The 23,236-nt window shown below is 41.0% G+C and overlaps 1 protein-coding gene and 1 long non-coding RNA gene across 5 annotated transcripts in view; one reads left to right on the top strand and one right to left on the bottom strand.

The window, feature by feature from the left end:
* Window positions 1–3,663: 3,663 nt before the first annotated feature.
* Window positions 3,664–23,236, bottom strand: part of PDE7B (phosphodiesterase 7B) — a 167,106-nt gene continuing 147,533 nt past the window's right edge. For all 4 annotated transcript variants that reach the window (XM_068184848.1, XM_068184846.1, XM_068184847.1 and 1 more), the window contains 8 exons: window positions 23,039–23,134; window positions 21,249–21,349; window positions 19,651–19,782; window positions 13,334–13,425; window positions 12,158–12,302; window positions 10,067–10,163; window positions 6,076–6,156; window positions 3,664–5,543 (listed from right to left, as the gene is read on the bottom strand). In XM_068184848.1, the coding sequence (XP_068040949.1) occupies window positions 5,326–5,543; window positions 6,076–6,156; window positions 10,067–10,163; window positions 12,158–12,302; window positions 13,334–13,425; window positions 19,651–19,782; window positions 21,249–21,349; window positions 23,039–23,134 (962 nt within the window). In that variant the 3' untranslated portion in view covers window positions 3,664–5,325. The remainder of the gene's footprint in view (window positions 5,544–6,075; window positions 6,157–10,066; window positions 10,164–12,157; window positions 12,303–13,333; window positions 13,426–19,650; window positions 19,783–21,248; window positions 21,350–23,038; window positions 23,135–23,236) is intronic.
* LOC137470963 (uncharacterized) lies at window positions 7,756–8,753 on the top strand. Its single transcript, XR_010997326.1, has 2 exons — window positions 7,756–8,640; window positions 8,677–8,753. It is a non-coding gene; the product is annotated as an uncharacterized lncRNA (long non-coding RNA).

Below are 23,236 nucleotides of genomic sequence, written 5' to 3' on the forward strand. Positions count from 1 at the left end.
AAATATATTTCCAGCTCCTGTATTTTGTTCAATTGTAGTATTTGCATGGCATGAACTATGTGAGTATTTTTGCTGAACACTTTAAAGTACAGATGAATTCTGGCTTTGGAAATGTGTCAGAGTCAAGAAGAGTCCCTGCAGCGATACCCATCAGTGATGACAAGTATTTCTCACTTAGTAATACTTATCAGTGTAGAACATCAATACTTCTCATATTTTCAATTAAACTTCAAAAGCTTCTGTCATGTTGCACATATAAAGAACACAGTCTGAAACAGAAATGAGAAAATGGAGATTAAAAATGACCAATGATCCCAAGGAGAACTCATTATTGGAACTGAAACAATAGTTTAAGGAAAACTCTCCTTTAAATATTTAACCAGGGAAACATCTTCCCTGGGGTTTGAAAATCCTTCTACTGCATGCTTAGGAAAATTACATGGAAATACTTTCCTTGCTGGGAACTCCATTTATATGCATACAGCAGGTCTAAAGGGAAATTTAGAGAAAAGTTTTTAGAAACAGCACACTAGGAAAGTGATTATTCTGTTGGTAGAAAGGAGAGGCAGTGAGAGATTGGATGTTGTGGGATTTTTGCTGCCTTGTCAAACCAGAATGTCTTCTGCAAACAAAGGAGATCCTTCAATCAACTGGCTTTACCAAAGAACTTGGAACACTTCGCGCTTTTTTTTTTTATTAGCTGTCATTCTTCGACATGATGAATACTTACAGCAGTATGTTAAAAAAGATACAGTTAAGTCTCTTGGCATCACTGCATAGCAGTCACAGCATTTTCACACAATCTAGTGCTTCCTTTCAGAATGATGCATATGGCATATATACGCACATATGGGGGCTGATTCTTGGTCCCAGTGAAGTTGGGGGGACCAGTGTTTGGCCCATAGAGTTGTATAAGATATGTGACTATGTATATATAAAATGCTTTACAATAAACATGACATATACAATCTTGAATTCAAAGATAAGCAGAATATATTTTACATCCAAGTCAAGCTTATGGTCTGCACTTAAAAGTTTATGTACCTAAAATATAGAATGGATTATAGAAACAAAGAGCAACAGTTTGCACCAATCAAAATAATTTGAACACATATTCATGGCATGAAGCTTGCCTTGTGGTTTTGGGTGTCTTTTTTTTTGGATTTGCAGGGTTTTAATTCCAATTTACTTATTGATTTTTGTGGGCCATGGGGGTCATGGTAACATCAGGAGGGGAATGGGCATACTTTATGGACAATTCAGATGAGTGACTTATAATATAAGGCAATAAATTATGGCTGGTACCCAAAAATAAAAAGGTGACTACTTGAGTTTTTCCTTTCTGAGGAGAATTCATTTGGAAGGGCTAAGTGTGCCTTCTCTGTCTAATTTGATGAAAACTTTTAACAGAAATTTAAACCCTGGATTGCAAAAGCTGGTGAGATCACTATACAGTGTAACAACAGCCATATCTCATTTACAGCTTTCTCATTAATCATTGGGGAGGTTTTGGTTTTCTTCATGAAAACCAAGTTTATACAAAACTAATTGACCTGTGTTGTAGATTAGGTTAGACACAACTGCAGATCATGTGTTTGGTTTTTCTTCTTTTCCTCCATAGACTCTACTTAATCTCAGCCACTTCTGTCTTTGTTCCTTGTATTTCAAAGGTACATGTTATCAGTAGTCCTTTTATTCCCCATTTAACTGGTGGCTGAACCACTAACACTTACAAACACAAAGGTAGGTAAAATCTTTAATTAATGACAATGCATATGTATGCATTATTTTAACCAGCCTAAGATTTTTTACTATTGTTAGTTATACAGAATTTTGCCTCTTAAATGGTATGAAATCTTCATTTAGAGGAGATAGATTTTAATCTCATTTGTGGGGCATAAAAACATTTTAACATCCTGCCTTCAACAGCTTTTTTCCTCTTTCTATATATGAAAACCTTAACTCAGTTTGAAAACTTCAAAATCTTTCAGCTGCACTGGCCCAGTGGGAAGGAAAAATAATTTACAAGGGCCTTCTGTAAAGTGGCTCATAAGGCTGACACCACCAAAATCTGTGTTATCTGCATAGCTTTTCTATTCTGTGCATCAGCAGCCTGTTGGCACACTGGGGAGAAACCCAGCGCAGAAATGCCCTCCAAACCAGAGAATACCACGCGTGTCACAACTGCATGTGCTAAGCACTGGCTGTGCTGTTGGATTGGCTGGTACCAGTTAGGGTTTCTATGGGAAATTAGATGGTTGCATTTCGCATTACAGACCCCATGGAATCTGGCTGCCAGGCATCTGCTGCCAGAGCCTACCCTTTCTGAGCACTTCTGTCTGAAGCACCTGAGGCAAACTGGCCCAGGCCCAAACCTGTGTAATGGGTTTGGCTCACAAGTACAGAAGTGCTGCTGGGGCCACCCTGAACCTCTTTCAAGCACTGTTTCATTAGACAAGGTGATTGAAATCTAACTGGTATGTTCAGTGCACCCAAATCCCCCACAGCCTGATAATTTTCAGAAGAGCTTTTTAAAGTTGGAAAGTTTTAACATGGTAAGAGCAAACTTGTAATGGAACCTGTAGGTTCCACTTGTAGAAAAGTGCTTGGGTTTAATGTGGCTGTAACAAAATTTGATTTGTACCTAAGCTTTCCTGTTGGACCTATTTTCTGGAAGCTCTTCAGAAACAGCTCGGCAAAGTTTCTGTCAAGAGCTTTTTATGTTGCTAGACACTGGGTTTAACTAAATTTCAGAACATTTTAAAAAAATTCTTTGAGCTAGATGGCAAAGAGCTTCAATTTCTTAGTAAAAAGATAAAACATGGAAAATTACATTATTTTGTATGGACTTAAGTGCTTCTAAGCAACGCATTACATTGCTCACATAATGTCCTAATAATTGTCCTACATCTGTCAGAAGGAAAGGTACATCTAAAAAGCTGCAAAGTGGTGGTGCTTCCACCCGCACCACCCTCTTGTACTTAAGAAGACATTTATGTCCTGTAGTTAGAAACAATTTAATTCTACTACAACTCTCCTGAGTGCCCTTTGCTTGCTGTGGTCCTTCTATTATATGAATCTCATTTAAATGAGTGGAAGGAAGAAGGAGGTCTGGTTGTACCTTACATAACAGTGGAGAGGCAGAAGAACATTGCTGAAGCACTTTGTGTGCTCACTGCCCCTTTTTACTTCACTGGGTTTCAGCCTCTTTTCTCTAAGATTCATACAAAGAATTAGAAGGAGTAAATCATCCTTCACTAAACTCATGCTTTTTTTTTTCCTCTAAACACATTAGTCACCTAATGAGCATGAACTTTCATCAAGTCAATAACCCCTGTAATTGAGAAAAATGTTTTATATTTTCCCTTGCATTTCTGTGAGTAAACATCTTTCTCATGTTTCTCAAAAACCAACTTAAGAAGCTCTTTCTTTGTTGGCCTCTTCAATGTCTTCACATCTCAATGTGACTATCCAAATGTGACTACCTGGCCATACCTGCTCATTCTTTTGGAAAGCAGCTATACAGATCTGATGTATAGGGGGTTCGTAACAATGCTGTACTTCACCTGAATGTAGTTACTCTTTCTGGGGGCAGAGGAGCAGGGGGAAATCCCTTTGGTGCAACACAGTAGTGTCTGAGAATACAATCTCACTGAAATGGTGGAAGCTTGAGTAAAGTTTAATAAAGACTTTCTGAACTGAGGTTGTTTACGGCATAGTTAAGGCCAAGTATCTTTCACAAATATGAGATCATAGGAAATTCTTCAGCCACTATGATAGCTAAGAGGATTTTTAGTAGTCTGACTCTAACACATTTTTTTCCTTCATTGAGTGAGACTAATCTAAAAGTCACTTGAAGTATTCTTTTAATTAAAAGAAAGATACAAATGCATTTTGATGCTGACTCTCTAAGGAGGGAATGTGGGGAAAAAATCAGCTACACTGCAACATCTCTCAAGAAAACAACTGAACTCCAGAACTAATGCTGTGCTTTGTAGATGACTAAGCTATTTAGTAAAAATTCACACATTTGAATTAATGGTAATCATGCTGAACTGTCAAATCATGTGGTGTTGCTGTGGGGCCTGGGGGTTTTTTTGAACTTAAAACTTGAGGCTCGGTGAAACATTTGCCTAGACCGAATGTGCAAGGTGCCATGGATTAACAACACGGACCCATATGGAATGTGTTTGAAGTTTTCAAGAAGTTATCCTGCCAGACTTCATTCCTTAATGACCTTTGATACGCCTCCAGATAGTGGAAAGGCAGTTCAGAATCGTATCTTGTAACTGTATGATTTTGGCAGCTATCAGAAGATGAAGGATGCTAGAAGTTAAGGCTTTTATCCACAAACAATGGTGCATATTAATAAACTCTATACCATATTTACAAATGCTTTCTCTTGTATTAAAACTAACAGTATTCTGTTCACAGTGCCAATGTTTTTACAGGTAGCAATCATCCCACAGTACTCCAGTATTTTGGCATGGGAATCAGTAGCGCTTTCTATTTACAGAAAATGTACACATATGAATATAAACAGGTAACTTGAAACAGTACTCAAAAGATAGATCTGTTTGTGTTTCAAAGATTTAGGCTGTACTACATCTTCCCTTTTGGCTGCGAGGGAATACTGCTCCTTGCAATGAGAAGATGCCTGTCTTTTATCCAAAGTGGCATAAAAATGATTACCAAAACAAGCCTTGTTACACTGGAGGTGTGTATACGGAGAGTAACTTCAGTCCAAGGTTTATAGATCTTTTGTTTAGTGCACAGAATACAAAAGTTAAAAAGGTTTTAACTACTAAAACAACCCGACTGCCCACTGCGAGCACCGTCCCGCTCGGTCCATGTCCTCTGGATGCTGGAGATGCTGGTGGTATAATGTGCAGCCCAGCTGCCAGCCTAGAAAGGGTTTGGCGCTCTGGGCCTATATACATATGTCACAATATGACCTGTGGTAAATGAAAAGATCACCAAGAGTGCCTCTCTGTAACCCCTGTTCTCTCAGCAATCCTCCCTGCTTCATGGCAGCTGGAACTGGCCTGGCTTCCCGGCTGCTGACTGGGACTCCGCATTGGGGCAGTTTGGGACCAGGAGTGACTAATGGCATCAGGCATGCGCAGAATGGAGAGAAGGGAGAGAAACGTGAAGATCAAAAAGGAACCCAGCAGAACCATGGGCATGTTCATGAGGACCCTTAGAGCTTTGCCATTTCTTGCCTTTGCATGGTGTTGACAACAGGCTCCTGCTCCCCGGGACCTTTTTTGCTGCTGTGACCAAGACGGAGATAGCAGTGCTAAAAGGAAAAGTGCAAAGCTGCCACTAAGGAGTCTCTTCTTCATTTAAAGTCTGTTCCTGGCTGCCAGTCACTTGGCCTGAGTGGTCGTTGCTCCTACTACTGCTGTGTTGCTTGTGCAGCAAACTTCTCCACTTGGCCTTGTTCCTCCTGAGATGGTTTAGCATGTTTTCAGATAGGGGAGTGTTGCCTGTAAACTGGGCCCACCTCTCAAAGAGTGGCTCAACAATGTATGTCATGAACCCTGGAGAAACACACAAGGGACAGCTGGTGAGCAACAAGTTAATTCAACAAGTGTAATGCCCCACTGACTGCCTCAAAAGCACAGAGCACGGTAAGTGGCAAAAGCCCTGATGAGAAATAACAACAAACTCTCAAACAGACATCAATTCCTTTTGAAATGCAGAGCTTTTGACCAGCATACATGACAAGATATGGCTTTATCTGTGTGTGTCACATTAAACTCTGTGACCGTCAGCAACCCTTTGAGGAGATTTCAGACAAGAAAGTAACCAGTGTTCAACACTGGCTGCAATTTTTTCCCATGGGTATTTTTCCCCTATGCAAAGACTCCTTTGTCTTTCTGTTGAACATTTGGCTTAGATAAATTTCTTTTCAAACATTTTAATTTAGAACATATTTTTTAACTCTTATGGTATCTGCACCTCTTATTGTTAAAACAACTGGATTGGAGTGGGGCATGTGGTGAATAAAAGTTTCTCTTAGAACTTCTGTCATAGTGAGATAAACATGAAGAGAATGAAACTAATACTTACCAATCTGGATGCTTGGTACTGTATCCTTTTGCTGATTACAAAGGGGGCTTATTTCCAGTTCAAATTTTTGTTCCAGATCACCTGCAAAAAAAGGGAAAAAAATATTTTTCTGCCACTTTTATCCCTTCTCCATACCTGTGCCACACTCTTACAGTGTCTGCAACTGTGTGAGGAGTTGGAATCTTGTACCAATGATGACCACGGTAAATGTCTAAATACCTTTGTTTTCTGGACTTCTTCTTTTTAGGTATCAGAGAAACCAATTATCCATACAAAGAAAAATCTAAGAAAAGATGACTTTTAGATGAACATTAAATCTGAGCACATAAGTGTTCTGAGGACCTTAATTTTTAAAATAGACTCTCTTATGTGAAAGGTTTTTAAGACATTCTAGTTCATTTACTCATTGTTCAGATCACTTCCTACCAGAAAATTGCAGTGTATCAATTTTAGATTTACAGTAGTACTGTAGTGGAAATTGCTAGTGTGTTCTTCTGGAAGTGGCTCATAAAGGGAAGAGTGTTGGAGCCTGGCAGCTCACAGCTGTGGCTGCACTAACAAACTAGTAAGGACCAAAGCATGGACTCCAGCAATGTTTCAAGTGACAAGAGCTATGGAGCTCAAGTTATAAATGTGGAAAAATGATTAAATTAAAAGTCTGTCTTATTACTGTGCAGTAGCTGGGTACCAAGCTATGCCTTTGCAGCTGCACTGAGCATATTTATTTCCTGGGTCATCCAGGATGTCCCCAGAGAGGGATCTGCACAGAACTGACTCGAGACAGCAAAGTAGTTGGCTGAACTCCTAGCCACCTTCATAGCAGAGTATTTGACTAACTGGACCAGTAGGTCTCTAGTTCCAAATCTGGGACTGCCCTGAAGATTCCTGCAGGCAGCTCCTGCTGTGACCAGCCCTGGGGACTGTTTCAAATTGTTGGAAGAAAAACCTGGCTGGGGGATCTGCTCACTCCAGATGCCACCTCAGATTGCTCCTGATGTAGAACTGACCAGATTTGACACTGATAAGATGCTTACAAACAGTCAGCAGAAATCATTCCTGCAGAAATAGTCACACAGGACAGGGTTCTGTACATAGTAATGGCAGGAGATGTTTTTTATGGAGTTGAAGGTAATCAATAGCAAAAACCATGCTGGATTAAAGAATTCAGCAGAAAAAAACATCTCAGAGTGGGTAATTTGCTCACTGCCATGCAAGACAGCAGTCACCTTTTCTGCTGGAGAGACTGTGTTCCCCATGCCTGCAATTACTTAATGCAAAGATTGCTCTGAGTTAAGTTTTGGGTGTAGGGGTTTTCTTAAAACAAACACTCTCTGTCTGTGAGTGCAACACGTTCATCCTTTGTGATTGCTAGCCTTCCCTGCCAGTGGACAATCCTGGTTACTGCAAGAGGTACAGGACCTTTCCTGTCTACAGTATGGAAGGGAAGAGAGAGCTAACTGTGTGCAAGCTAAGATGTGCCACTTCCCCTCACACAATAATATTTAGTCCAACTGCTTTACTAGTAAGGATGTAGTGAGGGCTGGTTAGGAAAAACTTTCCTGTAAGAAGACACACTAGTTTAGAAAAAATACTGCATTCAACCCATAAAGAAACATTTTGCTTTAAATCCACTGTTTTTTTAGCTTTTAAATCCACTTTTCTCCCCAAGAACAGATTTTTGCTATTGTGCTACTCAGGTTCTATAGCCCCATATAAAACACTGTGCATTTCTAAGCATCGCTTTCTTCCCTTTGCAGCATGGAATCACTTCTTAAATGTGAACAGAGTATTTTCAGTTCTAATTGTGTACTTAGAAAGTATCAGAAAAACATTTTTAGCTTCATGAACAACCAAAAAGAACAATTTAGCAAAACTGAGACACAATAACAGTTTCTTATGTTTCCAAATGTGCAATTTGTCTTCTTCTCATCTACCCCTCCAAAACTGACTAAAAGAAAGTTTGTAACTCCAGTAATATCCCCCCCTGTAGGTGTTCTGGGTAGAAAATGGTTGACTTGTCTGGCTTAAAGTATATCTACCTCTTCTTGTCTTTTAAAAGTCAATTAAGTAATTGACAAAGATTCGATAAGATTTGTTTTTACATGGTAAGTACTTCAAATGATGGTCAATTTTTTTTTTTTTTTGTTTCAAGTTACTGTAAAAGGAACTGCGTGAATTAGTTCCTGAGAACTTTTACGCTAGGGAAAACCTTCCAAGCAATTTTAAAACCTTATCAGAGAAACTGATAATTAATGCTGCTTCAACATTGGCCATTTTCTTGAAAGCTTTTTCTTACTACTTCCAGTTTCATGTATAAAAATCAAGTTTTATTACTTACCCTGTGTTTCTAGCTGTGCTGACTTTTAAAAGATCTGAAAATAAATTAGAGTATTTTTCTAGAAAAGGGTTTTGTTAGGAGCTGCTGTAGGTGTCAAATTCTCCCTGAAATGTACCTGGATTGTATATTTTATTTATTAACATTTAGTGTAGATGCACCAGAACACTGGAAGAACAGGATCTGAGTTTCTATTAAAATGGCCTTAGAAATGTTCTATTAAAAAAAATGTTAAAACTTTGTTCCAGAAGGAAGATTAAACAAAGCACTAATTGTGGTATTATCCGTCTCATCTATAGTTAAAAATCAAAACATGAGACCTTATGGATTCCAAATGTTAAACTTAGTGCCGGAAAGTACTTTCAAGCCCCATCGTTGTGTGTAAGGGGGCAGAGAGGTCTACAAAAACACTTTAAAGTGATAATGGTATCTAAATGCATGCTATTTAATACGAGGGTATTGTACCACTGAACAGGATTATGCAGCCACTAGTGATAATCAGACCACAGCTTTTGTATAATTGTCACACATAAAATGCTCCTTTCCTCCCCGTGATGCTTCTAACTGGTCTCGTACTTAGGTATCTCCTTTCAGAGGTATGTTTTAGATGGTAGATGAACAAATCTTGAGGGCAGTGGAAAAAGCTTACATTTTTAGGAGTTGATCTGTATTTCTCAGCATGGTCCCCCAATACACTAAAGGTGAGGTATTGCACCTCCTAAGCTGCCTGCTGATTATGCCTTATAGACATCTGACTAACTAAACCTGCATTGGGCAAGTTGCTTATGTTGCTTCAAAGGCATCAAAGACATTTCACCAGCTTAAACTGACATGGGCTGAAAATTAACTCACTGACTGGTTTGTCCTTGCTACAGACTAACTGTACCAGGTACCAGCTCAGATGTGGCTTTATTTTGTAGTGCAGAATGTTAAATGAACTAAGAACTTCTTTGTGTGCTCTTCCACTTGCCTTCAACTCGCAGGATGCTCTGAACAAAGAATTTAGCAGTGATTAAACTCTGCTGCACCCTGCATTGTAGCACAGCATGACCTTGCCTATGCAGATAGAGCCAAATGGTGTAATTACTGTGTTTCAAAAAAAAACCCTGCGTGACTGTGCTCTCTGCAGGGGTCTGAAAACATTTGCAGTAGGTTCTAGCTGAGGTTTGGCTTGCCTGCTTTGGCCCTTTCAACAGCATGCTGGGAAGCGTGTTTGAACCCTTTCTCTCCATCTGCAGGCAGAAGAATGTGTCATATTTGGGAAACAGTGAGGGTAAGGCTTCCATCAGAGTTGTAGTGGGAGCACGAAAAGCAAGACAAAACACAGTGCTAGGATTTTGGGGCAGTGTGGCGCCGGCACCATTCCAGCTCAGAAACGCTCATGGTGACTGGAGGGTCTCAGAGAAGAACCCAGCCATGGGCTTTTCAGCTGAACTCAAGTGCTGAGGCACAGCAAAACCCTCCCTCCTTTCTGATGCTAGTACAGGAGCAGAGAAACACTTGTTGCTCTTCTACCCCTTCCCACTTTTGCAGTGAGGCAGCGCATCTCTGAAGAGTTCATTCTCAAGGGACATTTCAGTGCTACCTCTGGCTTGTCACACAGAAACCATGGAAAGCTGAGGTGAAAGGGGGCTGCTGTGAGTTGAAGGGGCTGACCTTGCCGGTAAAACTCTTCGCAGACCCGTTCACTCCACTGCTTGCTCAGATCCCAGACCCGGCAAGGGTTGCAAATGTCAGCACACTTGAGTGCAATCTGAAAGCAAGAAGAAAAGCAGTAGTGAGAAAGGAAGTTACTGTTTAGCAGTGCTTCAGCAGTAAATCTGCAGTCAGGGAACTCCCAGGCCCCACCAGCGATGCCGGGAAGGGTTAAGATTACCTTTCAGAGACTCAGCCTCACCCAAATGCGCCCTTTGAGGAAAGAGCATTTATTTATGCTGCAAACAAAACTTTCATTCAGCCCTCCACTTTACGGTAGTGAGAACAAGAGCAGGACCAAATTCCAAGGCTGCAAAGTGTTTTGGATATTCCTTGGAAGAAACAAGCCAACAAAAGCCTCAGGCTGGCTCCTGCTGACTGCTTGGCTCAGCATCCATGGCTGATGACAAGGAAGGGAAGAGCCAAGCTGGTGTATTTGGGCATGATTTCTCTGCGGTCTCAGTGAGTGACCTTGCATTTCACTTCAATTACACTTCATCTTAATGTCTGCATATTTTTGTTTACAAAGCTAAGCACAGGGCTCTCCACACTGCCCCTGGCCTGGTTTCACTTAGTTAACTAGTACTTTTAAGTGCTTTGTAGGAGAATGAGTACAGGGGAAAAGGTTTTTAAAACTGAGTAACTACTTCAGAAAAGTAAACCATGTAATAGTCTGCCTGTCTTACTGCCTTGGAACAAAATATCACGTGCCTTGTTTCTTCACAGACTGAACACAGTCATTCTGTCTGACAGAAGTCAGAAGTCATTCTGGCACCCGGCAAGAAAACATAAGTATTTCCTCTATGAGTTCAGACCTGTGAACCAGCAGAGGGAAATCTCCAAGTCATTTTTCTCATTGGATTAAGCTGATTAGCCTTAATGTTATTGTCTACTGCAAGGATCTTTCAAACATTCTTTAGCTTACTCCAATCAGTCAAGAGTTCTTGATCTTTTTCTCTTCTTTTTCCATAACTAATCCACCAGATAAGTAAATCTTACTGTCTGTTCCCTTGTTCCTAAGTTCCTAGTGCATATGAAACCTTTTTATTTTTTTTCCATAGCTGAGAGCTGTAATTCCTTTTGCTTTTGGTATTTGCACAGCTTTCTTGCATTATCTGTCCAGAAATATGGTCAATCTATCACCCTGCCCTGCACAGTCTGTGCAGGAATCTGACAGAAGACTGTTTGAGCCAGAACCAGTGAGAAGATACTACATTTCCCATGCTGCTGGAGGGGGAAGAATGAACAGATCAGCACTTCTTTCCTTGCAGCTGTCACCTTTTCCATGACTTTGATGGAAGGAAAATATGTAGATGTTTGTTTTATAAATGAAAACGATTATTTCAACTTCTTCATGTATTTAGGAATGAAATTAATGTAATTTCTCCAAAGAAGCAAGTATATGTAGCTATGTTAATCACAATAATGCTTTAATAGATAGAGGTTTATTCTGAAGAGTCTGCTAATGACTGCTGTTTAGCTGGAAGAACCAGGATGAACCTATTTGATTTTTGAATAAAGCATGGGTTTTTCATTGGCTGGCAGATGCACTAGAGAAGCATCTGCTGCCATAGCAACAGCTGTCTTTGCAGAGGCAGTGTCTGAGCATCCATCACAGGAACAGGACTCGATGTCAGGGTGTCCTGGAAAGAACACCAACAAGGGGCCTCTCCTGGACAGTGCTAGAAAATAACACCAGTGGAGTGACATTTGCCAGAAGAGAGAGAGACACTACAACTGAAGCATTACCTGGCAAGAGAAGCAGTGTTCTGGAAATAAAATAATCTAGCTTATCTTCATTCCTTAGCATTTGACACTCTCCTGTATCTATTATATTTACAGCTTTTTAACTCAAGGAAATTACGTAAGGAAATACTGGAGATACCTTATTCTTGCCTGATGTGCCAGAAGGTGGCAGAAGGGAAGTATTTATGGTAATCGGTAAGGAGAGGCAGATGTCCAGACATGCTACAATATACTACTCTTAACATATACTAGGAAACACTGTGACCTGAAAAATGAAAAAAACTATAAAAAAAAAATTGAAGTTACCTGAAGCATAAAATGTCTGTCTTGTGCATCCTCCAGCCTCAAATCCTGATTGTCAAGATGAGATTTCAGACGGATCAAAAATTCATTCTGCCTGTTGATGTCTGTTGCCAAGATCAGGGAGCCCAACTGCTGCTCAATGTCCTGTCTGCAATGAAGGTAAATAAGCCCTTTTAATCGTGGAATCATTCAACATTAAGAGCTCAAAACAATCTACTCTGGATCACTGGAGCTGGCATAAAGCTCCCTTTTTCTTTACGGACCCAGTCTGATCTGTTTGGTCAGTCTCTGCTGGGTTTTGCAGGGTACAACTGTTCTACCTGCCCAAATGGGTTCAAAAAGAATAGATAATGTAGAAGAAAAATGCTTGTTGGCACAGGTTGTTCTGAGAACTTCTGAAAAGTGCTAGGAAAGTACAAAAAACCCACCCTGAAACAACAGCATGTTGCATCAAGAAAAATGCTCACGTCGTACTTCAGCTGCTCAGAGCTGAGCAGCGAATACTGCAACTTTGAAGTTGCAGTCAAAGTTGTGAAGGTCTAGACTGAAGTCCTTTAAAGTTGTTGGTCTGATGCAAAGAATTTCTGGAGGGATATAGAGCTTACTGCTTCCAGGTAACTTGTTTATATTCTTGGTAGGGTCACCTGTGATTTAAAATGTATTACTGCAGTCTGTTCACTGTCTCAGTCTCCCATCCTTGGTGGGACTAACACAAGTAAAAGGCTAGCAGAAACTTGGCCAAGGTGCTCATGTGGCTGCTCTTTTTTTGCTTTATCCATAAAGCCTGAACCACATTCCTTCAGTGACATGTGGAAGTCCAGAGCAGTCTTGATGCTCCTTGACCAGCTCCTTCAATGTCCTGTTTTTAATCACTAAATCTTTCCATATTTGGTTGGTGCTATGAAAGATGAAAAATGCCAACAATCCATCTGAACAAGTCCACTCTTGCTGGGACTCCTCATGTTCCTGGTGCTGAGAGTGGCCATTCCTGTGCTGCAGAAGTGGGTAGGTCTTAAAAAAATACTTCTGTTGTGTAACTTTGTCTCATGATTTCACAGTGGCACCAAGAAGGGACAGCAAGTTCAGCCTATTTTGAAGCCTGGGCCTCTTTGCCAGTGTGCTTTTAAGAAGGGAGAAGGAGGTCATGGCCTAGTTTCAGTGATTCTGGTGGACACTTACGTGACCTCCTTGGGCAGGTGGGCGAGCAGCCGTGACTCTCGAAGCATGCCTATGGTAGAGCGCCAGTGGTGGTTCTCCAGCACCGACACGTTCTGGGGAGAAATAACACCAGTAAACGCAAGGATTAGGATGGTATCCATGGTACAGCTACACACAGGGATTTGCCATATCACATGATACCCAGAGCTGGTTGGACACGCTGTAACATGAGCCTAAAATGTGTGCTTTTCAGCCACAGCTGGATTAGAGTAATTGGTCTAGATTTCTACAGTTAAGGAACCTTGTGCTTTTGGGTTTCTTACCTAAGGTCAGCCCTAGAGGCCTGTTGCTCTGCAATGTTTGAATCCTGCTGTGAACCGAGGAGCTAATCTTATCTGAGTGAGAGGTAGTTTGCATTCTAGCAGATTTATTAACAAATAAATTAAAGCAGGAGTGCAAAAGCGTATTTTTACCTCCTACTGATTCTAGGCTGACTTTTCAGCATCTATAGTTTGAATGCAGCGCGGACAAGAAAAAGAAAACTAAACTGCCAAATTTCCCTTTGAGTCAGGGAACTGGAAGCTGCCTGCAGCTGTTCGGTGAAAGCAAGAGGAATAGCAGTACTGCTGAGCATTTGCAGGCTTCAGCAACTTAGTCTGCAACAAATTTTGACTCCTCTTTGTTTCCTTGTTTTCAACTAAGTGGAACCAAACTTAGGTCGCAAAAAAACTGCTAAGGAGCCAAAACCAAGCTTTCTAGGTTATCAGTAAATTACAACAAATTTGGTATCTTATGTCTGATGACTTGAAATTACTATCCTAACACAGTGCATTTTCCCATCATCACTTGTTTAGTTCACAGAGTACTTTCTACCCCAAAATGCCTCAGAAATGTCACTTATTCAGAAACCTCTATCATCTGTTCCCTGTTTTGGGCAGTTCACAGCTTTTGCAGTAGATGAGCACTAGATAAGAAAAACAAAACACAAACAAACCTTTTGAGCAGGCAGCAGAACAAGAACTCCACCCTGTCACTGCCAGCAGGGAAAGTGGAGTCAGAATCCCTCTCTCCAGCCACTGTCGACCTCTAGCTCCCTCACACACAGTCCCTCCCACAGCTCTGAGGTTTTGCTGCCATAGTAGTTCCTTTCCCGTGGGACATGATGTGCAGTTTCCACTTTTCCAAGAGGGACTGAGCAGTATTTTCTGCCTAAGTCTTCCCCATCTTCCTTTGTAGTCCTGTCATATCTAATGACTATCAAAAAACGAAACATTGCATATCCAAGATCCAATTTGCATTTTGATCATCTTGCCTAGTGCAAAGATGAGAGTAAAAACAGGATTGACTTCCTATCACTGTACTTTACGCAGTGCTTTTTGCTGCTTCTGAATTCACAGAAACAATGTTGCTTTGGTATTTCTCTGGGTCTGTCTGTTTGTTTCCCTTACAGAAATCACAGATTCTGAGGGAAAAAAACAAAGTAAAACCAAATCCAAAGCCTTCAAACCATATAAAAACCAATTCCTTTTCTTAGGAAGAGCTGATGGACTCAGATCACAACATCAGTTATGCAATACAGAAATTACTTTTGACAGGAATTCTGTTCATTTGCCAACTTAAATATCCCTTTTCTTCTTTTGCCTAAATACATCAGAATGGACTTTTGCAACCCTACACTCTGACCAAGAAAAATAAGATAATGTAATAGGACATAATAACAAAAATTTTGGTTGGTTTTTTTTCACCTACCAAGTCACAGAGCTGAATACTGGTCCCAAGAGTCACCCCAAGGCCACAGGCTGCCATCTTCCTACTAAATTGGACAAACTCTATCTGGCTTTTGGGAAGACTTACTCTTTAAGACAGTGCCTGTGTACAGAGTTTCCTGTGACCCTGGCCTGACTGCATCCTTGAAACCTTGCAACCAGGGAGATCCCCCTTGGAGCATCCCTTCCACCGTGGCAGCCTTACTTGCTGTGAGGAGCTGCTTCAGCAGCACCTGCCTCAAAGAGGGAATTACCCTCCATGGATACAGCTGCTCCTTGGCCATACTGAAGGCCAGCCAGAATAGGGTTGAGGCATCTGAGACCTGATGCAGACATCTGAGATGCATCCAATTAGTAGTTACTCATAGGAAAAAGCACATTGAGGTAGTCATCTCAGAGTATTTCCACTTCTCTAAGTTTCTGCTCTTTGCCTGCTGCTATAAGGGGAAGCTCAAATTGACACCGCTGCACTGTTTAGTTTCCCACACTGAAACTACAGGGAGGAGGGAAAAGGGAAGGTCACATTAACAAGCAACAACCGAGCATGAAGTCATATGACTCTCCTCTTAAATGTAAGGAGCCAGAATCCCTGAAGCGGCTGCCAGCAATTAGTAGAGTCAGCTATTCCCCCTAGGAACACACTACTGCTTTATTAAGACTAATTGCCATGAGCTATCTGATCACCCAGGCTGGTGGGAGACAACCCATGCAGGGAAAGTCTCTGTGCTGCCTTGCAGACTGGGGCTCTCAGTTCTGCTTCACGTGGTGTTTTGGTTTTTTTAAAAAAACGGAGTAGTGCAGCTTTACTTTAAAGGCTGCACTATAGGAAGCTTCTGTCACATTTACAGCCCAATCCCAGTAGATTGCTATAACAAAGACTTCAAGACTATGACAGTTTGTTTTACTTAAGCTACCACAATATTTCCAATCCGTTACTTCGTCTGAGCTATTCAAACCACTGCATTCAACACACACATTGGAAAAAGAACAGTAACTTGAAGAGAGGGAGACTTGCTATGAACTATGTGCAGAGCAAACTTAAATTTTAATTCAAAGGGGATCAGAATTTCTTTCAATCTCTTCAATCTATTCTTACTCATTGAGCAGTTGGTTTAACTACAGAATGTTAAATAGTTAAAAAAAATTACACTTATAATTAGAAGTGTTGCTTTTAAGGAAGACTGCATAAGAGAACTGTTTTTACTGATGCCCAAAATGTACTTTCCTATTTCCAGCTTACCTACATTAAAGTTGTAAAGTGTCCTTTCATGGTTTTATGAAATCTAATTTGTACTACAGATGTTGTATGTGATCTATCCACACTTCTAAACTTTTACCCTTCATTTAAAAGCCAGACAATACAAGTCAGAAGCAAAGTCTGCATCACATTACAAGGAATGCCGGTGTGCTCCTCACAGAAAACTAAGTGACCTCCAGACCACTAGAGTCACCTTCTATGCTTTCAACTGTCCTTGTAATGCTGGAGATTTCAATGAACTGCTTTTATCTTAGAAAATTATGGTGCATGCAATCACGCGCAACAGACCTTAGAAAATTACCCTACAGATTACAAAACGAAGTGTCTTGCATCATAAAATATAGATTTCGTTTGAAAATAAATACTGAAAGCTCTGAAGTCCTTGGTGATGTCTTCCTGAAACATGACTCTTCTTACATACGCACTTCAGAAGCTGTCAAACACTTTACATCTTTGTCAAGAACTGACCTACCTCATTTTACAAAACCTTTTCTTCTAAATGTAAATGTAAAGTGTTAATTTAAATGTCAAGAGACATTTAAAATCATAGAAATGCCATACATGGATAAGTTCAGTGTCTCAATGACAGATGATTGCCAGCTCTGTTAAAACTTACTTTCATTTGATCCTTTTGCTGATTAATCCCAGCAGTTCTGTGGCTCTGGTACTTAAAAACCAAAAATCTAAGAACTTTGTTTCGGTTTCAAAGCACATGTTAAAGTACATGTTTTAAAGACTATTCACTAAATCTAAATTTTTGACTTTAAAGGTTTTCCGCAAAACTTTTTTCCAGGAGTTATTTTTATTGGCATCCATACACTGTATACTACTAAGATCTTTGGAAACAATGTGGGATCATTTTCAGTTAAAATAACTCAAACTTGTCAGTGAATATCCTTAAGTAGGGTACTTCAAATCTCATTTGCTGTTGAAAGATTGCATTTTCTGCTTTGTCACTGCCTTTTCTAACCAACATTTGTAAGTACATTCAAACCCAAATACCTGAGCAGAAACCACTTCTCCAAGATACTAGTATTTTAGCTGTGTGTCTTTCAGATTAGCCTGATTTTTCAACCTAATTATAAAGTACTGTTGGCCACTATTAATTTGAGACAGAATTGTTTGTACCTTTTCAAAAGACAAGGAGTTTTATGGAATGGCTCTATTCACTCCTCTTCAAAAAACCCTTACCATTCCCAAAGTACCACAGCTTAGGCCCCTGGCTTTTTTCCCTCCTCACTCAGCTGATCTGATGTTTAGAAAAGACTGGACCAGAAAGATATGGGTATGACATAATAAGCTGCATCAGCTTATGATGAGGCCAGTCACATTTTCAATGTTTGAGCATAACTGTGCCTTGGCTGGGGCTCCCACAGTCCAGCCCATTCCCATGTCTGAGGGCAGGACAGTTGCACCATTACACAATCCACTTCTTATGGGAAAACCCAAACATTGCTTGTGTAGGGTAGAAAAAGAGAGACTCTTTTATCAAGCAGTAAGCACATCACAGCACTCTCTCAATTTGCTAAGTATGTGTATGTAGCTATTAGTGAGTCTTCTTCACGTAGGTTCATTTTTAATGCGGGAGATTCTGTTTCTGACAACCTCCGCGAAGGCTGAAATTGAATCTTCCGAAGTGGCTGGAAAGCAGTCCAGTGGGAGTGCTGGCTGACAGCTGACTGAACATGAGACAGAGTGTGCCCAGGTGGCCAAGAAGGCCAGTGGCATCCTGGCCTGTATCAGGAATAGTGTGGCCAGCAGGACCAGGGCAGTGACTGTCCCCCTGTACTCGGCACTAGGTAAGGCCACACCACGAATGCCATGTCCAGTTCTTTGGCTCCTCACTTTAAAAGGGACACTGAGGTGCTACAGCATGTCCAGAGAAGGGCAACAAGACTCATGAAAGGTCCAGAGAACATGTCTTACAAGGAGTGGCTGAGGGAGCTGGGGGTGCTTAGCCCAGAGAAAAGGTGGCTCAGGGGGGACCTGATTGCTCCCTACACCTACCTGAAGTGAGGCTGTAGAGTCTCTCCTGCCGTGCCTGCAGTGAGAGGACCAGAGGGAATGGCCTTAAACTAAGACAGGGGAGATTCAGATTAGATAGTAGGAAAAAAATTGTTACTGTTAGGGTGGTCAGGCACTGAAAGAGGTTGCCCAGGGAGGTGGTGGAGTCACCATTCCTGGAGGTGTTTAAGTTTAAAAAGTGTCTGGATCTGGTGCTGGGTGAACAGCTGGGTTGGATATGATGATATTAAAGGTCTCTCACAGCCTTTATGATTCTATGATTCTATGAGTCTGTGATTCTAAAGGCTAGAAATCACTACTAACTCCATTTACTACATGTGAATTATGGTTAGTGCAACCAAAATTCAGATTTGCTCTGGCAGCAAATTGCTCTGGCACATTGTATATAAAAGTACAATGCAAAGAATAGAGAGATGTCCATATATAATAACAATGTATACAAGTCTGTGGAGATTACAATCATAGGACAGTTTTAGATAAAATACAAAGCTACAATGATTGCCATGGGCCAAAATCTCAAATATATTCAAAAAGGACCACAAAAATCAGGCAGCATGGGTTCACTGCTAATTATTGAACAAGAGAGTCTGTGTTTTTGTTTCAGGAAGTTTTCTACTACTGCTTGCCAGAGCTGAAAGGATGTATACTAGGTGAAGGACAACTCTGTACTTATCCCAGACTTATGTTTTTCTCTGAGATCTTTTACTGGCTGCTCTTAGAAACAGGATACTGGTCTAGACAGCCTGTGGTGTGACCTAGTGGCTTTCTTGAAGTTCTTTCTTTGTATCTCGAGGAATGTTACTGTAAATGTCTGTGACTTTTCCTTTGGTTTCATCTGTCTTCTATTTTTTTATGCAGTGCTCATTAAGTGTTTAATTTTACTACAGCCATATGAAGCAAATGTTTCCTTTAATGCAATACCAATTTAGAGGATGCTTGCTGCTTATCTGCTCACTGAAAGAAGTTGAGATCTTCTTGTCATGATTTTAACTGTCCTACCCACAGCTCCTCACTCCAGATGATCTACAGCAGAAACAGCCCAGACAACTGATCTGGCTTAAATGTCCTCAAAAAAATTCTGACATTTCCACCTATTTTCCTGTATCAGCTTTGCTCTAAGAAGTGACACCCAGTGAGGTGTTTGACTGAAATTGCCCAGACTCCAAAGTGCAGGATTACTTGACCTGCATCCTCCCATTGCCAGATTTTGGCATTAAAAGTTCACCACAAATTGCTTAAACTCTCCTTGACTGCATTTTTTACGTTAGCAACTTGATGAACAGTTTTACCTGGTACAAGCTGGCAAGGTGGTGCTTAGTTTTAATCAGGAAGGGTTGGTTGACCCCTGGGTGATCCACATCATGAGCTGCAGCAGCGAGCAGTCCGAGCATGATGTCCGATGGGGTGAGGAAGTTGGCAAGCTGAATCATCACACACATTAATCACAATAAGAACATGAATAGTAAATACTTTTTTTGGTAAATAAACAAACCAGCTGACATCATGGCATAGATTGGGTGTGTTGGCATTTGTACACAAATGTCAAGTATAAATTTTGTGAGCAATGTTTTTAAGGTAAATGTTGAACATACATCTATAAAGATATTATTCTACATAATCATCTTTAATTACAGTTTGTATTTCTTATCTCTTTATTACTCATGGCAATATAAGGATTGTTGTAATAGAAGGACTTCAGCATAGTCTCATTTGGTTTAAAAAGCAAACAGGTAGGCTGGCAGGTTGGCGTCTGTTAGCATCCATTGTAAGAGTTCTGCCTCCACAAATGTTTAGTAATACCAACAAAAGATCAGGCTTCAATTTTCTAGTACAGTACTGTGTTATAAAATGCAGAGTTTATCAACTTCTGAAATTTCAGCCTTGGCTGTTAAATATCTATATCAGTTCAAGTATATGTATTTTATTAGGGAACATAATTTACCTTGCTAACTTCAAACATTCAAGTTGGAAAACCTGTCCAGATGTTTTTCTGCTACAGGGCTCATTTAGAAGCAAAAAAAGGTAGTCTTAGCATTTTCTGTTTGTGAGAGTGAGGCAGTTATTACCAGCCCAATGAGTCTGTACAGAGTACAGGTCTATGAGATGAAAGAAGCATCCTGAAGTCAGAAATGATGAGCAGTATGGTCCAGGCTCAGGATGTTGTCTGTTCTCTGCACTTCCTGGCAAGAAAGGACTTGCAGATCTTGCAGGAGATAAAAATACAGGAAAGGTGGGGCCTGCTCCTGTCCTCACCATTGCTATAATCTTGTGTAACAAACTGCTAGTTCTAGCAGAACATCCTTTCATTTGAGCCAAGACAGAAAAGATTAGTTATGTTCTTATACTGTGGCTCAGCACAGCACTATCACAACGCCTTCCAGTAACACACAAGGCAACACCACTCTGATGCTGTAAGAACTTGCAGCAGCAGTCAAATACTCGTGCAGAGGACACCCTGCAACAGACCCATCTGAAGGGACTGTTTTTACCTTTTGTGGTGAAATTGTGCCTAATTTGGTATTTTGAAATAGTGATGTGGAGAGCTTATGCTCTGAGGTGGCTGAGGCACAGACATGCATCGCCTCCTTCCGAGTTTGGTGGGAGAAGAACTGCAAGCAGTTCACCACAGCTGGGTCACAGCGCCGTGGTGGCTGGAGCTCATACGGCAGCAATTAGACAGGATGCCTGCGTGATGAGAAGTGACTCTCACAGCTTGACTGAAACATCCGTAATCTGTTGCCGAGGCTGCTCCTGACTTGTTGCTGACTTCCAGCACGCCATCACTTTCTGCTGTCTAGAAGTATCTCTTGGGGGTTTTATTTCAACCCTGGGAAAAAAAATCTGAGAACCATCTGAAAGCAACATCAGTGTGAAAGGTTGGGATTACCTTGGGCTCCCTCAGATAGCAGTGCATAGCTTGTGTGACATCAGCAGCATGGACAGCATTGTGGTATGGGTTCTGGCTATGGTAATCTTCTTGAACCATAACTGCGAATAAAACAGAAAATAAAGATCCTTTAGTCTCTGAATGCCATGGCCACAAATGGGAACTGGACTTAAAATACAATCTGAGGTTTTGCAGTCAGCTGCCTGAGGAGTTTCTTCAAATAGCTGTAGCTTATTTAAATTGCTGCTTTTATCAGGGTACCTTTAGAGAAAAAATGCATTAAAGGATTTGTGAGGCCCAAGGGGATATACTGGGTCTAGTGCATAAATCACCTCTTTCTTGCCTTAGTGAAGGCTCTCATTGAGGAGTAAAATAAACAAGGAAGAGAGGCAAATTTATCCACAACGGAGTGTAATTATTTAAGCTGCTGTTGTAGGGTAGTAGTGTGCCATTAAGGCAGTATCACCTATTTTGCGGCAGCAGGGAGTGAGACCCTGATATCCTGCCATGATTTGTTATTTAAGTCATGAACTACAGGCAAAGGCATTCCTACACCCCCCAGGGGAAGCATCAAAAAAAACCCAGCATTGGGGTATTCACAGCAAAATCTCCTGTGACAATTTTAGTCACATCTGTGTGTTCACTTTAAAATGCCAGTCTCTCTTGCTTCATTTTGCAGCGCTGGAACCGGTCCAGTTGGACCAGGAGCACCAGCCTCTTAACTCTCAGCTTTCTCTCAGACAGAAAAATCATTGAGATGTGTGCTTCACATCCCTCTGTTCCTTGTAGCAGCGTGTGCACCATTACGTGGTCGTGGGACACCACCATGTGAGCACTGGAAGCTGCATGTGATCTTGCCTAAAGCGCCCTCCTAGACATGATCGAATTAATCAAATGGAAAGCCAACGGACACATCTCCCATGGTGCTCGCTGCCAGCACAAGCAGTGCCAAAGAAAGTCCAAGCCTTCTGTTTGTTTCCAGCCGCATCTGGAGGTACAGTGGGTAATCCCTTAAACTGTGAGTTTAGACCACTAGTTCTAATTGCCCGACTGTCCGCGTCACGTCTGCCCACAGGAGTTAGAAACAGCAGGGAGATTTTGTCTGTCTCCGCACCAGAGGAACACTTTCCAGAAGCAACAATTAGGCAGTCTTAAAGAAGAGACCCTGCTTTGGAAACTCTGCTTGACAGCCTGAAAAACTGGCATTTAGCTGCTTTCAAAAAGTGATGCAAAAAGTAATTGATTTTGGCCAATTTCTTCTTTTGGTTCACTGACAGCATGGGGCTAATATTTTTGTTGGCAGTAACAGCAGCAGGGGCTTTCATCAACACTGTTCAGTGTAGACAGGACAGCTTGATATAATTTGTTAAATTTTGCACATAAGCTTTTAACTGCCCTGGGTCTCAGTGGTCTTTTAGTCACTAAAACAATTACACTGCACCACAATTGTACTGTGCACGCATAGGTTCTGCAGTGTCTGTCTGTCTGTGTGGGCCTAAGCTAGCCACATCTCTACATCGCATATCTTATTTTAAATCACCAGTGTGACTGTGGTGCTGGGATGCTTCAGCCCAATGCAGAGCCTTTTGAAATTCCTCCACTGACTAGGTACTGAAACAAGTACTTGAATGCTTGCAAACTGTATGCTGATGTATATCATGGACATCTTTTACTGAAATATTTCCAATGATATCATCATTTTTACATAGATAGACCAAGCCAGTGCCTTTTCTGATGCTCTACTTAAGCTATAAACTTCATTCAAAGATGGCGTTGAGGTGCACACTTACCAAAAAACCTGTGTAATGTAACCATGTCTAACTGGAAATGGTGAATAAGTCCATGCACGTTGAAGAGGTGACAAAGCAAAGTTACGAGACTGTTTCCTAAAAGCAGAAAGGAACAACTCTGAGATTCCCTTTACATGTAGTTACAAACCAAGCAAGGCTAAAAATCTGGGTAATTTCCTATTAGTCAGCTCCTATCAC

This window comes from Anomalospiza imberbis, chromosome 3 (genome assembly GCF_031753505.1).
Source record: "Anomalospiza imberbis isolate Cuckoo-Finch-1a 21T00152 chromosome 3, ASM3175350v1, whole genome shotgun sequence".
Taxonomy (NCBI): domain Eukaryota; kingdom Metazoa; phylum Chordata; class Aves; order Passeriformes; family Viduidae; genus Anomalospiza; species Anomalospiza imberbis.